This window comes from Micromesistius poutassou (genome assembly GCF_964030765.1).
Source record: "Micromesistius poutassou genome assembly, chromosome: 13".
In the NCBI taxonomy this organism is placed as follows: Eukaryota; Metazoa; Chordata; class Actinopteri; order Gadiformes; family Gadidae; genus Micromesistius; species Micromesistius poutassou.
Genome location: NC_140283.1, coordinates 8688382 through 8705018, shown reverse-complemented (window position 1 = coordinate 8705018; position 16637 = coordinate 8688382). Strand labels below are relative to the sequence as shown.

General features: G+C 45.5%; 1 protein-coding gene across 1 annotated transcript in view; it reads left to right on the top strand.

The window, feature by feature from the left end:
• Nucleotides 1–327: 327 nt before the first annotated feature.
• LOC311357225 (NT-3 growth factor receptor-like) overlaps nt 328–16637 on the top strand; it is a gene marked incomplete at both ends in the record, with an annotated part of 114421 nt that continues 98111 nt past the window's right edge. Inside the window, one exon of the mRNA XM_084477136.1 lies at nt 328–590. Within this exon, the coding sequence (XP_084333262.1) occupies nt 328–590 (263 nt within the window). The remainder of the gene's footprint in view (nt 591–16637) is intronic.

Genomic DNA, 16637 nt, shown 5'->3' with positions numbered 1-16637 from the left:
CAGTCGGAACTACATGAACCGATCGGCCGTTTCTGATTCAACGGAGTAATTTCATGTTTTTTTTCCTTTCGCGATCCTCTTTTTTTTGATTTTGAGAGACTGACTACTACAGTGGTTTTTCCCATCGACAGATCTTGACATACCTACACGCGCCCGCACAGATAGACGGATTGGGGCGCGCGGCGCGCTCCCATTATACCCAATTGGTTAAGGATATTTCATTTTCACCCTCAGAAAATAGGATTTCTATGTCATTAGTTTCAACCGTGTAGCCTAAAACTAATCTTCCATCCGACGAAACCTTGGGGACTCCTACTCGGACCAACCATGGATTTGTTTGGTGTGTGTTTCTGTGTGTCTCCGCCGAGGATTTATTGTTGGTGGAGGCTGCTCTTTCTTCTCAGCGTTTTTCAGAACTATCTGAGCTCGATGCTCGACTGTCCACCGACGTGCACCTGTTCGTCCAGCGAGATATACTGTAACAAATCAGACGACGAGAAATTTTTCCCACTATTGTCCTTTCAGGGCACGGGAACCAATGGGAATACCACGGGGAGCATTGAAGACCTTTCCCAAAACATCACCTCCATGTAAGTATTGGATTCAGGCAGTCCGGTTTCCCCATGTTGCTGTACACAAAAAAGCACACCCTTATCAAGTTTTGCACGTTACTTAAGCATGTCAGCCTATACCCATACAGCCTAGGCTTACACTAAATTAATCATCGTTCACCACGGTGCCAATGTATTGGATGCTAAAGACATATATCCCTTAACAAAGTTCAAAACGTGTCATTCAGGCTTGGTGAGTTGATTTTTCCTTGGAGAACCGAAGGAATGAGGGGTTATACTTGTATTGGGGTGGGGGGGGGGACCTTGGCTGGAACAAGAAGCCTATAAAAAGGCATTCGTGACACAATGCCACCTCTGTCACGCGTCTTGAATCAAGAGCAAAAACACTTTCCTCATTTCCATGCCAAAGACAAGACTAGCCTAATGCATTTCACCTTTAATTCGGACTTTCCGAAATTCAATTATCCCGGGCTGTGAGGAGTGTGCACCTGGTTCACGACACAAGATAGGCACCAGTGTTTTTTTTTTTTTTTTTTTTTACAAAATGTTCCAAAAACGCCGCCCTGCGTCATTTGAACATTTAGGGAAGTGAAAAGGGATGGATGGAAGAAGCGATGGTCCGCAACGGGCTCCACACAGGCCGACCTACACAGCACGTAAAGGCCACATGCTTACTGAGGTGATCTCACGGCTATAGACGTTAGCGATCCTCACACCTACTAACAGTCCTGTTGCGTAGGCTGTTGCCCGAGAAGCACTCAGGAAATCACCGTTCAGTCGCCTAAACAGCCATTCCATAAACCCCTTTATCCTGAGTTTGGGACGTGTGGACCTGTATAGCAGGACGAGGATGGGGTATTTATTTACTAATATCTCACTGTTGTTGTCTAGCCTGCTCATAGCCTGCTTGCTGTAGGCCTACCGTGCTTCAACCTGCGACCCATTCTGGTCGGCTTCTATAGGGCACAGAAGATTCATTCAGGACGAATACAATTCAAGAATAATGTTCTGTCAGTGGAACAAATCACAGCATCGTATTCGCTCACGTCATTGGATCGCTTTAACGACCGTTCTATGATATCACGAAGCCCCTGAGATGCTCCCATACTGAGTAGGCCTACACACACACACACACACACACACACACACACACACACACACACACACACACACACACACACACACACACACACACACACACACACACACACACACTTTATACAAGGGGGGATTGTTATGTGGATGGATGGGAGACCTGTTGGTGCATTGTAGCCCACGTACTGTAGCCTGCATTCACGGGGGCGCGCACACTTGTTCACTTGAAAAATTCGCCAACGCGCGCAACCTTCCACCATGAGGCTTCTCCAGACCGCGGATGTGGATTATTAGAACATAAAGTAGGCGTTCATACTCGTCTCCAGGTCGAAACGGGGGGTCCGTAATCTGCCGTGATGCACACGCTGAATCCAATGACCTACCTGCCTATAGGCCTACGGGTAACGAGGAGGAGGGGAGGGGGAGCTTAAGGTGAAGAAGTCAACGATCCGTTTGATCCGGGGGGGAAGGGGGGGAAGTATTGAAGCGGGTATGTCCCTCTCATTCTTCTAGACACAACACGCTTTCTAATTCCGCCGCATTTCAAAGTGTGATGACAGCGATATGCGGACATTTAGCTGCTTGCCTTGTGCAACAGCTGCTTTGCATTCCAGTCAGGAAGCCTACTGCCCCCCCGGAAGAGTGTGGCGCAGCAGCAGCAGCAGCAGCCGAGCACCGAGGGCTGGAGCCAGCGTGTTGCTCATCCCGGCAGGCAGGATCCCAACTACTGGTTACAAGTCACGCATATCTTACAAGGCTCAGGATCCACGGACCACGGCACAATGTTGACAAGGTGTCAATGAGAGGCGATAACCTAAGTTTGCAGTAGAATCTACTGTACATACATTTTTTGCCGCCAATGTCCCGCATCAGCCTGACTAAGTGGGTGGAACGAGACCGATGCTTTTTGGCGGGATTTTGTTGTAGATTTATACGATAATGCCGCTTTCTTTCGCGATCCTTCTTGGTTCGCTCGGCAACGAAACGCAGGCTGTGCGCCGTGCAGGAGGCACATCTGTGACCAAATGATCTATCGATCCCCCCGCATTCAGTCATTGTTGAGCCGCTGATGTCTCGTTTTCTGGTGTTTTATTGAAAATGAAAACCCCGTCCTGAACACGTTTATTTATTATTATTATTTTTTTTACCTTGTAACAAACCAACCGTAGCTTGTGAGGTCTCCCCCCTCCCTATAATTTAAATCAGTGTAACGACAATCCCTTTGTGATATTTCCGTGATGTGGCTCACATTTGATTTGAGGTCCCACCTCGAGGTGATGCTGACTATTCTATTTTTAGACGTCACTCACTCTAAAGTCTCCTCACGTAAGCTGGACGCACTACATGAAAACAAGACTCTTAGCTCAGGTGGGAAAAGTTCAATCTTCCTAGTATTTGCAGGGCTTGGAAGAAGAATGCAATTAACGTGCTACGATTTCATATTGTGCAGTATTTTTTTTTGCTCGAACAAAATAGGCAGAGATGTCTCCTCCATCTCGCTCTCCCTCTCTATCTCCCTCTCTGTCTATCTCTCTGTCTCTCTCTTTCTCCATCTCCTCTCTTTCTCCATCTCCCCCCTCTCTCTTTCGCTCTCTACCCACCTATCCCTCTTTATCTCTCTCTCTCTCTTTCTCTTTCTCTCCCTCTCTACCCACCTATCCCTCTCAAGCTCATGTGTGTATTTTACACATGCCTTCCTCACAAATTTCAAGCACTTTAGCCCACTTCTATCATGGTAAATGGCGGTACAACACAGTCTCAGCTTTGTCATGTCTGCACGATGACTACACAGGCGGACACCTTTTTTTACAACAACAACAGAGGTGCGAATCGAAAACGAGAACGAGAGAGAAAAGGAGGCTATTGAGACGTATCACTGAAACTTACAGATGATCAATTATTTTCGCTGGAAGAAAAAGCTCTATTCGTTATTGATCCCTTTGTTAAAGACATTTTGCCAAGAAAAAAAAGAAGAAGCAAATAACACAGGGGTACCGCCGTGGCAATGGCTTATCTTTTCTTTAGCCCAGCTAACTGTCTGTGATATTCGCACTGATCTCTTTCTGATGAAGAGGACATGCCGGATCTGGTTTAGGGGGGCTGGGGGGGCTTCTTGGATAATTGTGTTCCAAAGAAGGCTATCCTCCAGCAAGGATAGTGTTCATTTTTTAACCATTATTCAAACAATGAAATAAATGTTAAAATAAAAAAGGGACAAGATTGGAACATCAGGCGTTTCGGAGGACATGATTTAAATGTTTGATTAGTTTGGGGAGAGATAAATAGAAGGAAGGGGGAGAGATTGTGGAAGAGTAACCGGACCAGCACTCCATGGGTAGACAGCTCCCTCTCGCTGAGAACACACACATATGAACTCTGAAGAAGAAAGGTTTCATGATACTGACCTGGATCCTGAAAGTCTGTATCTGTACAGACTTTGTTATGACCAACCACCCCCCAACCCCCTCCCCCTCCCCCTCCCCTTCTTTCCAAAAAACTACATTTACATTTGACGTCACACACTCACACACCATCTGACTGCCTCTTTCATAGGAATGGCATGCCACCGTTTTAATACACTCAATTCGTTTTGTTTTGTTTCACAACTTTCAATTATTATTCACAGATTATGAAGAATTCAAATTACTTCTGCAATATCAAACAAGGTGAATGCAAATTTGTGTTTGCCTCTCTACTTCCCGAGCTCTCTCATCCTCTCTCTCGCTCTTTTCCCTCTCTCACTCTATCTTCCTCGCTTTCTCTCATCATTTTGGCCCGAATCTTAAGCAGAATGAATCAGCGGCTTCAACGTTTATCTTAATATTCAGAAGCCAAATAAATCAATAACATTAGCAGCCAGATTGTACCATGTCAAAGTGACACCCTTCATCATGTCGTGTGTGTGTCTATAGAAATGTGTGTGTGTGGTTGTGTGTGTTTGGGGGCGGTTGTTAATGTCGATGTGTATGCATCTATTCAAAGGGTTCCTATGTACCGAGAAGAGACCATAATATGCATTTCACTTAATTGGGCTAGCTGGGACACCTTGACACCTAAGTTCATCTTTTCCCTGAGACCTTTGGTTTGCTTCAAATGATTCATTAGTCACAAAAAGGCTCAGAGAGGTAACTCTGTCTGGCAGTGGACTCGTGTTGCACATGATAAACATGAGATGACCCCATCTTCTCCTAATGCACCCAGCAGGGGACTTCCAATGAATCATTTTATGGATGGAGCACAAATGGCACTGGAAGGGAGCAGCGCTAATGACGCTATTGGAACATTTCTGTCCCAAGTCTATATGGTTAATGTCAATATTAGCTTGAGTAATGCACTAATGCAGTACCGGATTGTCGATAACTTAAAGGGTCAATGTTTTCAAATCGGTCGATTTGAGTCAAACTGTGTTATGCGTTTGACGTAACGCTTTTGAGAAGAGCGTTTGGCGGTTGGAAAACCACAGCATTAGTCCTCACCGGAATATAAATATATATGAATATAAATAGAGAAAAATTAAATTGAAAGTATTTGTATTTAGTGCTGTGTCCGGTTGGTGAAAGAAGAGAACAAAATAGGACAAATCAACGCCTACACACACACTCACTCACAGATATGCACATATGTATACATATTTTTATGCAAGCAATTGTGCAGTGATTGCATTGAGCATAACAACTAAATACAGTGAATCACTTTCCTTTTCTGCCCACACAATATAAGGTCACACTCATACGCCAACGCACTAGAAAGCAAACACCCTCTCTCACTCACACACAACACACACACATAGAAAGACAAACCCACACATGGACACACCCACACATACACACGCACACGAGCATGCACGCACGCATGCACGCATGCACACACGCACGCACACGCACACACACACACACACACACACACACACACACACACACACATGCACACACACACACACATACACAGAGACACACACACACACACACACACACACACACACACACACACACACACACACACACACACACACACACATACACTACTATGTCTTTACCAGCACGAAGAAACCAATTGTACCATGTGCAGCCTCTGGCATCATCCAACGCTTCTAATTTTGCTTGGAGACAAGAACGCATTGTGAGGCTCAGAGTCAATATTACATTTCCATTCAGTTAAGGCGCATATGGATGGCCTCAATGTGGAGGCAAATAGCTTGAAGTCCGAGAAGCTTAAGGCTATTTCTCTCTGCTTCCATTGTTCCTTTGCTAAGTTTTTTGTTGTTTTCCTCTCTACTTAAAGACGCACCATAAATTCTCCCAATAATAAGTGTTACTAATTTGGCACACTGGTCTCTTGTTTCACTGGCTTTGCAAAAGACACAACCTTGCGTCAATGCTAATTTGGCCTAAGTTGTCATTAAAAGTGCAAAGTTATTAAAGTGGATCAAAACAAGGTTAGGGACTCTTATTAAAGAGGTCAAGTCTCTTTTGCCACTTGTCCGCCTCCTTTCTGTCTATTTCCCTCGCCTTCTTCACGCTTTCTAGTCTTTGATGCTAACCACGAGAGGGTGATATGATGGCTTCCTCCTCTACATGTGGATGTGTGGGTGTGTGTGTGTGTGTGTGTGTGTGTGTGTGTGTGTGTGTGTGTGTGTGTGTGTGTGTGTGTGTGTGTGTGTGTGTGTGTGTGTGTGTGTGTCAGCACACCAGTATTTATTAGTAATTTATTTATTCATTTATATAACCACCAGAATCTGTATTGATCTACATAAACAAAATGGCAGAGCTATTCTCAGATATGCCATACATCACTGTGTACCTCCTCCCTGTATTCCTGGGAAAACACAGAATTCTCTATATATTTCACAGGATCTGTGAAATATCAGCATTGTCTTCCATGGCTGATGTACCTGCCACTGACCCTAAGTTAAATATTTTTTTTTGTATTTCCCTGCACTACAAAACAAGGCCAAACTCATACTAACCTTACATGGTATTCAAGGGGGATTCTCAGTGACCTGTGGGAATTCACTGTTGAAACTGCTCTTTATATTTTCATTGATATGGTTATTTTTTTAACTACCCACTGCTGCTGTGGGTTCCGTGGCTCCCAGGCTAGGTATTACGTGTTCTGTATGTGAGTCAAAAATAACTAAGTGCGCAGGAGTCTCTCGCTGTGAGGACATCCTTTGGACAAGGCCCTTAAAAAGGCCCCAGAGAGATAGGGCTGCTCAAAAATGTACAACTCTTCAGCTGCTTTTTCTATAGGATTGAGATGCATTTAGCTTTTCAAATGCAATTCTTACTTGATGCCACTGCTAACACATCCAATTTTATTCTATGGCTCCAAGTGGAATTTGGAATTTATGGAATTTCCAAAGGTAATTCAAGCAGTTGAACATTTTAGAATCCCCAGTCATGAAATCTTCAATGTTGAAGAACAACTCTGGATAAATCTGGGTTCACCAACATTTTCTGTACACAGAACTGAAAAATCTGGATGCAGATTACCTTTTCTGTATCCTAGTCACTATTACCTTTGCCTTCCTAGGTTGTTTAGGTATTTGCAAGGTAGATTCCTGTTTGCTTGGTGGTTGAATCGTTATTACAGTTCCTATTTGTGAAAGGGTTAGATGAAGGGAGCATAGAAAGGCATTAATCCCAGGGTGGGGGATAGGAGCTTGAATGCTGCACATCCTCTGAAGGATTAATCTGGCTATTTAATACCTACGTATGCCTTTGAAACCATAGCCTCAAACATTGTAGCAATGAAACATCACAAACATTTTTTCATCTTCTAAAATTGCATAAGGCAAGGGGGAAGCATGCTCCCTCGGTGCAAGTGGAACTCTTTTTGAGTGATGGCTGTCACACCAGCCACCAAACTTCTCACAGAAATTGACTCCCTGAGATGTGGGACTTATTAGCTGAGGGGATGGGAGAAAAAAAAAAGAGTGACATTTTCAATTCGATTTAAAAGTCAGTCCTAATTCAGCTGTACCGATCGTGCTCCTGTACGCCGTGACCATGAGACCGCTCTGCTTATTGCCCGCATGTCCCAAGGAAATAACTCGTCCCACTCGTGTACGGTTATTCAGAGCTGTTTCGCCTGGCTGTCAGCCGTACGAATCACAGTCCAAATGGGCTTCTGACTAACGCACAGACACACCTCCAGTGTGATATCAAAAAAAGCTGAATGTATTGTACTTTTCTGGATCTGTCTGTCTGTCTGTCTGTCTGTCTATCTGTCTATCTATATCTATCTATCTATCTATTTATATATACTATATATATATATATATATATATATATATATATGTATATTGCCACAATATGTAACGTATTGCTCTATAACACTATAAAATACATATCACAGTACACAGCGGTTAGATAGCGGGAGGGTCTGGAGATGCCTGCCGCTGTGTATCAGTGCAGTCACCGAGCACGTAGCCCAACGCTCGATACTCTGCATCAGATGCTAACGTGTGGGCTGGTGGTGGGGAGGGGGGAGGGGGGGGAGGGGGGGGGGGGGGGGGGCGGTAGGTCCTCTCTGTGCAGTCATCTGCTGTGTGAGGTACCCATCTGTGAGCGGAACACCAAGCCTCCGCATCCCTGTCTCCATCGCCATAGCGACCGCTTCGCTCACCACACCGCATGATGCAAGGCCGCACCGTACCACTACACCACGCCACGCCGGGCAGACACATACCACGCCCCGCGCCACGTCATGCAACACAACACCACGCCGTGCAACACAACAACCACGCCATGCAACACAACACCACGCCATGCAACACAGCACCACGCCATGCAACACAACACCACGCCATGCAACACAACACCACGCCATGCAACACAACACCACGCCATGCAACACAACACCACGCCATGCAACACAACAACCACGCCATGCAACACAACAACCACACCATGCAACACAACACCACGCCATGCAACACAACACCACGCCATGCAACACAACAACCACGCCATGCAACACAACAACCACACCATGCAACACAACACCACGCCATGCAACACAACAACCACGCCATGCAACACAACACCACGCCATGCAACACAACACCACGCCATGCAACACAACAACCACGCCATGTAACACAACACCACGCCATGCAACACAACACCACACCATGCAACACAACAACCACGCCATGCAACACAACACCACGCCATGTAACACAACACCACGCCATGTAACACAACACCACGCCATGCAACACAACACCACACCATGCAACACAACACCACACCATGCCACACCACACCACGCTACACCACACTATGCCACACTACACAACACTACACAACACCACACCATGCCACACAACTCAAACTTTTAGTGTCTTCTGTCTCCGTCTCTTTCGCTCCGTCTATCTGTCGCTCTCTCTCTCCCCGTCTCCCTCCTCCTCTCTATTGGCTGTTGCCCCTATGAGCCATAGGGTTTCTAAAAAGCTTGTGCTTTCTCATTTTCACTCCAATGTGTTTTTTAATTTGCTCTCATTACGCCGCGGCGCTACCTTGCTCAGAGCGCTGGCGTGGTCCAATTAGAGTCACTTTGTTCTGCCGTGGCCCAGAGCAGCCCGCGTTGTCCGCGGCTCATCCCGCATTCCTCATTTAGTGTATGTGACTGCATGAAATATTAATCGCCCCCCCACCCCCCGATTTTGGAACGTACATGCTAACGTGCTCACTCTCCCCTCGCGGTTTCTTGCTATCTCGCTCTGTCCTTATCCCTCTCTCTTTCAGTCTCTCTCTCTCTTTCTGACTCTGTCTCTCTCTCTTTCTCTCTCTCGCCCTGCTGTCTCTCTGTTGCTCTGTATGGTTTCTCATTCTCCCTCTCTCTTTCTCTCTCTTATCCCCCCTTCTCTTTCTCTTTCTCTCTGTTGGTGTCGCTCGCCCTCGCTCTCACACAAACATAGTCATACACACATAGTGGTACACACATAGTTGCATTGAACAGATAGCAGACCCTCACAACAGACACACACACGCATGTATACCCTAGACACACATATGAGTTAAACACCTCAGTAATCTTGAGTTTCACTTCTTTCAGGCATACGCAACACACACAAACACACAGACAGACACCCATACCCTCAGACACATAAATGCACATTCATGCACACACCCACAAACATACACTTGCACGCACACACACACACACACACACACACACACACACACACACACACACACACACACATATAAAAACGAATAATGTAGAAGCCATATAAAAGATTTCAACTCTTCTCCATGGGCGGTTTGTCACTGGTGGGTGAGGGTGTGTGATGGTGAGCGGCAGAGCGGGGGAGGAGTGTAAGACAGCCAAGATCAAAACGACAATGTACTCCTTACACTGTGGGAACACAAAGTCATTGATGTTGTAGCTTGCTGCTGTTGTCTGGAAGATATTTGATTGCAAAAGCCAGCATTTAACATTTAACAGAACCCCCCCCCCCCCCACACACACACACACACACACATACACAAGCTGCTGCGTTCTATTTAATACACATGGCCAGAAAAGTAAATAGTGTTACAAATATATTGGAAAAAATATAAATTCATAACTCGTCATTTTCATGAAGATGACACTGAAACGCCTTCATTGGGACATTTATTTAGGTCTAAAGGATGAAGAAGTTGCACTGTGAACAGGAATTGTAAAAAACACAGAGTAAAAGCCTTTTATTTTGCATTCTGGCTGCTCGGATTTCCACACACACACATCTAGTCACCTAGTCACAGCCGATGTGTTTCATTGTGTACTTTATATAATTATTCTATGAGATTGCCTTAATGTACCCCAGCACAAAGGACCATGTCCATGTCAAATCTTTTCGACAAAATTATTATAAACAATCACAATTATATTGCATTTATTTGTTCCTGCCCCCCCCCCTCCACTGCTCATTTGTTTTCATATTTGATCCAATGGCTTTTTTTCTTGTTTTTCCTCTGTGAAAAGGTGAAGGTTCTGACAAGTGCATCTATTTCCCGCTCAACTTGGCACCACTGCCAGTCGATTAATGTCCTACTTTAAAGGCATTGTTTCTTGTGATTAAGGCCCTGGGAAGCTGATTTGAGGGAGGGGGGGGGGGGGGGGGGGGGGGGTGGGGTTGGGAAGTGGGGGGGATTTGACAAGTGTCACAGAGTGAACCGGTTGCTCAGCACAGCCGTCGTCATATTCATCAGGAATTAATTGGGATATGTGAGGGCTGGTTTTAATTATTTCATAATCACCTCTGAAAGTAATTACAACAGGGTGTGAAGGAGAGAGAGAGGGGGGTAGAGAGAGAGAGAGAGAGAGAGAGACTGGGGGGGGGGGTAGAGAGAGAGAGAGAGAGAGAGAGAGAGAGAGAGAGAGAGAGAGCGAGAGAGAGGACACAGGTGAAACTGAGAGGTGAAACAGAGGGGAGTAAAAAGAGTAAGAGAGGAGGAGAGTCAAGAGAAATAAAGAATAAAAAGAAAGCAAGAGAAACAGGGTCAGGGCAAAGGAGACTAACAGGGTGAAAGAGGTAAACCACCTTTTAAATTGGATTGTAACTTTAAATTACAGATTTAAATGTTTAAGAGACCCCCAAATGAATTCGAAATACGCTTCTATTACACTGAAGACTGTGGTAATTATGCTTTTGGAGTCAGAGTGATTATAATGCAATCAGAGCTTTTGGCCCTTTGGTGCAGTGCTAATAGAGGGCTTGTTTTGTCAAATAGTAGGGACTCTGTGGTAGCCCCGGATTACCAGTTCCTTAATAGAAGCCGGATTTAGTAGCACACAAGACTCCGACTGTGGTGTGTGTGGGAGTGTACAAAAACATCCTAATGTTAAGAGTGTTACATAAAGAAAAACGTTAAATGTCTCCGATGCTCTTAAGATGTTTAAAAAAATATTTAATAATAATTTAATAATTTAATAATAACATATTTATTCATAAATAGTATAATTATAATTTGAACAATGTTATTGCAATATAATATATCCGTCCCCATGTTGTTGTTATTCCTCAATAGGTTGTTAGGTTGTTAGGTTGTTAACCCCAATGAAATGCTGCATACTGCATGCTGCTGTATTTACTGCTGTTAGTTGGGCCATTTGTCTCGTGTTTTTCACCTTTGGTTGGTAGCTTAGCGTGCTTATAAGGTTGGTTTGGGCAGGGGCTTCTGAATATGTGTTTTCCTTGGATTTTGGCACAAGGGATTATAACATCTGATCCTGTGTATTAATGAAATGATATTTGAAGATGATCAGAGATGGAAATTGAACATACACTGTTGTTTGTGGGAACAGATTTCTTTTTTTTCTATCGGGGTTTGCTTGTTGCTATCAATTATGGGCTAGAGAACTTTTCTTGGACTTTAAATCTGAGAGTTTTGGGGCACGATTTTCATAATTATTGTGTTATTAGTGTTATTTATTAGTGTTATTTTGGTAATTAAGATAACAAGATTACACTGTCATTTGACTCCTTGGCACTGTTGACCATCATTTCACCATCTTATGTGGGCACATTGATACAAAGGCTGTAATTGAACGGCGACCATAGGGAAACCGCCTTCACATCTTTCAGAAAGAACACGGCTTAGCCTATCAATCAATGTATAATCTTTAAAGTGACACTATCAAGGCAACAATCCATGCAACGCAAGAAAAAGATCAACAGTTCTCAGAATGTTAATTAAAGTTTTGTCTGTGCGTTGTGTTAATTACCAAAAGGCCCCGTCGACAGGATGGTTGGTCCGTGCTCCGCTCCCCCCCCCCCCCCCCCCCGCCCCTGCCCGCCCCCCCGCCCCCCCCCCCCCCCGTCAACAGCTTGATGTTAAGGAGATATGTCACCAGAATAATGAAACCATTAAGAAATGCAGACACAAAGCCCGCCATTAATTATGGTCACAGGAGTACCACACGCCGCTGCCGCGAACACGTCTCTCCCACTGTGTGTGAACATTAGTGCGCTTGCATCTTTGTGTCTCTTGTCTGAGAGTGTTGTTCACGCTAAATGATTACACCGGTTGGTATCCAGCCAGCCGACACTTGTTTATTAAACAGTTGTCATGTCCAACACCGCAAACCACCAACCCCCCCCCCCCCCCCCCCCCCCCAACACATACACACACATACACACACACACACACACACACACACACACACACACACTCACACCCTTTTCCAACTTTCCTTTTTCATAGCTCTGGTCTTAATTTCTCTTTGTTTGATTTGCTTATCCTAGCCTCATTTACTCTCTATTTTCTTGCCTGTAAGTTGTTGACAGCAACAAAGAGGCACAGAATGCAAGAGTACTCTTATAATAACATTTTTAATAAACCTTAACGTTACCCAACACTGGTTGTTCTTGTTATATTGCAGCTCTCTCTTTTGTAAAGATATCTCTCTGCAAAATCTTGTCTGCAAAGTATAATATTTATTACTCATTATGGATGATTAAGGATTTGAAATGCATTCAAGGGTTCAGGGAGCATACGTTACATCCATCCATTATAACAGAGGGATTTGAAACTCGATCACTGGCGTTGAATGACCTAATGAATTAAGAGCCACCGATTCGTTTAAGATAAGGTTCTCTTTAATGTACGGAAGTAAAATAATGGGTCAGTGCTGTAGTTCAAGTTTGTGTATCTCCAATATTATGCAACGAAGATAGAGAGGCGTGGGGAGACAAAGAGAAAGCTTACCAGGGGAAAGATTGTGGAATACAGCTGCACTGCAGCACTGCAACTGCCCTCATTCCTTCTCTCTTATCTGTCTCTCCCTCTCTCTCTCCTACTCAAACTTCCTCTCTCTATATAACTATCCCATTCTCTCTCTCTCTCTCTGTTAAACCCATGTTCTTCAGGGAGTTCTGCTGTTGTAAGGCCCTGCAGTTCGACTAATGTCCAACTTGGTGTATTTGGCAAAAGCGAAAGATGTGTGTGTGTGTGTACTGTGTGTGCTGTGTGTGTGTGCTTTATGTTTATTTAGAAAATCTGAGCTTATTCTGTGGTAAATAAAAATTGGTATGGATAAATACCCTCTGAATGTACTGCTGCTCCCTCCCTCCAGCCCCACTCCCTCTCGCTCTCTCTCTCTCTCTCTCTCTCTCTCTCTCTCTCTCTCTCTCCCTCCCTCTAGCTCTCTCTCTCTCTCTCTTGCTCTCTCCCCATCCCCCTCTACCCTTTCTGTATGTTTTTCTTTTGGTGTTGTTTCTTATTCTTATTCTTTGAGCCTCATTCCTTATTCCCTCCTTCTCTGCTTCTTCTGTCACCCTCCTTTGCATAATTTAGATATTCACAATTTATTATTAATGACATCATTTCTGCCCAATAGCGTCGTCAGTTAGGGCATGGCGGGGGATGGGCCATGCGGTGGAGGAATCCGTCAGGGGTGGGGGTGTTTGGATGGTGTTGGGCGGGGATGGGGGGGGGGTTCACAGGGCATATTTCCTGCTTTTAATCTTCTAATCAGACCGAGGGTGGAGCGTGAGTGGGTGGGTGGGTGCGTGGGTATGGGTGCGGTGTCTCCGGCGGGGCTAGGCTCTGCTCTCTGGGTATCCGGGCTCGTCAGCCGTCATGCCCACCCTCCTTTTCCCCCTGCTTCCCCCCGCCTCTAGGCCCATTGTTTGCACCATTAGCTATTCCGATGACACAGACGCAAGATGAAAAGGAGCCGGGTCGTTGCGCTTGGTTACAACACGGACCGCTTCAAGGTGTGGGTGACCCCTAATGCACAAGCACCTGCTTTATGCAGATTCTGTTTTGATTGCTGCCAGTGATTAAAAAGCAAACATTGTTCCACTGGAAAGTCTTAAGACGTGGCCTTCAGTTTTAATGAACTCGATCTGTTTGTGTTTTTTGGTTCTGCTTGACACTTTGTCTTACAGTGGATGTCGATCACACTCTCTCTCTCTTTCTCTCGATCTCTCGCTCTTTCTCTCCTTCTCTCGTCTCTCTGTCTCTCTCTCCTGTTCTCTCCTTCTCTCCTTCTCTCCTGTTCTCTCGTTCTCTCGTTCTCTCTCCTGTTCTTGTTCCCTTGTTCTCTTGTTCTCTTTCTCTCTCTTTCTCTCTCTCTCTCTGCCCTGTTCTCTCGTTCTCTCATTCTCTCTCTTGTTCTCTCTCTCTCTCCCTCTCTCCCTCTCTTCGTTAATTGCTACATCCACCCTCCTATTAACATTTCCTAAGGTGTGCCGTGCGGTGATGTGGATGGATGACGTATCCATCTACTTGCATCCCGCATGTCGTGCTCTGCATGCATAATATTATTGTATTTTCCCAAGTGTTTGCGTGCGTGTGTGTCTGTGTGCGTGTGCCTGTGCCTGTGTGTGTGTCTGTGCGTGCGCGAGGGTGAGTGTAAGGCCTTGTCAGTCTATGTTAAACCACACAGGTGCTGATGGGAACCCTACTGTTAAGCCAGAGTACAATCAATCACCTGTTCTCACACACTGAAAGCCGACATGACAGCCTGCGTGCACTCTGAGGAATGAGAAGCAATGGATGGATGAATGCATGTAGGGATGGATGGCTGGATGAAGAGCTGGATGGATCGATGTATGGGTGGTTGAGGGGATGGATTGGGTGGAGGACGGGAGGGAGGGAGCGGCATTTATTGAGAGATGTGTTAGGAAGATGTAAGGGAGGTGGTATGGGAGGAATTATAGACAGAGGGGCTGATGGATGGATGGATGGAATTGATGGCTCCTCCCGAGTGAAAAAAACAACAACATCCATATGTATTCTCATCTGCTACTTCAGCGATCAGGGCAGAAAAAGTGGAATGAAAAAAAAAAAGATGGAAGCGTGGAAGCCCGCCCTTATCTCAGCTCTGCCAGGACTCATATCGGCATGTGACGAACGATCAAATCTGAGTGTGCGTTCGGGGGCGCTGATGACGTCAGACTCTTGATCTCAAAAAATCCCATTCCACAAACCCCTCCACACGCGCGCTTTTTATAGCACCAGCGTTGCGGAATAAACACAGCAGACGACGTTGTGTGTGTGTGTGTGTGTGAGAGAGAGTGGATGATTTGTGATAGTGGCTTTGTTCTGTATTAGGTTTACAATGAAAACGGGGGCTTTACGTCAGTCTGGCTTATGCGCTTATTCTGCTGTTTGTGTGAAGTGGAGAGAGTTATAGGCTACGCATACATCGACCTGAGTGTGGGAGTCGACCTGTGAGTATCGTTGAATAGCATGAACGGCTGCTGCTACTACTAGTAGTACTAACGATAACGACAATGATACAAAATCCTCCATCATACCAATACACCCTAATTATATCCACGCCTCCATTCCAGGAGCATATACTATTCTAAGGTCCTGTAAAAGTGAACATTTATGCCAAAGCCAGTATAGCCGGTATAGGCTTCAGCCTACACAATTCTCCGATCATATGAGCTCTGTATCCTCCCACGACTTCCAAACTCCACTACTATTTACCCTCCGTCACTCAAAAGGTAGCTTGTGAGATCTACATACTACATGCGTTCTCTCGTCCCCGTCTGCCCCTCTCCCTGTGGTGTGTTGTCTCTCGTCCTCCGTCTGCCCCTCTCCCTGTGGTCTGTTGTCTCTCGTCCCCGTCTGCCATGGCGTCATGACAGATTAGACGCGAGAGCCGCGGCCCCTCCGCACTCACTCAATTTCACACCCCGTAAATCCAGAGGCTGCAGCAAGACTTCCCTAACTCCCCTTGGCTTGCCTTCCTTCTCAATCTATCGCCACTTTGAACTCTCTTTGTTTCCATCTCCTCGACCCTCCCCCTTCCCAACCATCTCCGCCGCCGCAAACCATCCAAGCTCTCCCCGCCCCCCCTTCCATCGCTTGTCACCGTCTGGGTCGGTCTGTTGGGACCCCCCCCATCACTCCGCTGTGTCTGTTGCTCTACCTCTATCACCAGCCATGTCATTTACAGCTGCGTGCCGCTTATTAACAGCAAGCCGGTGCTCAGTCACTAGATTATTAATACCTCGCT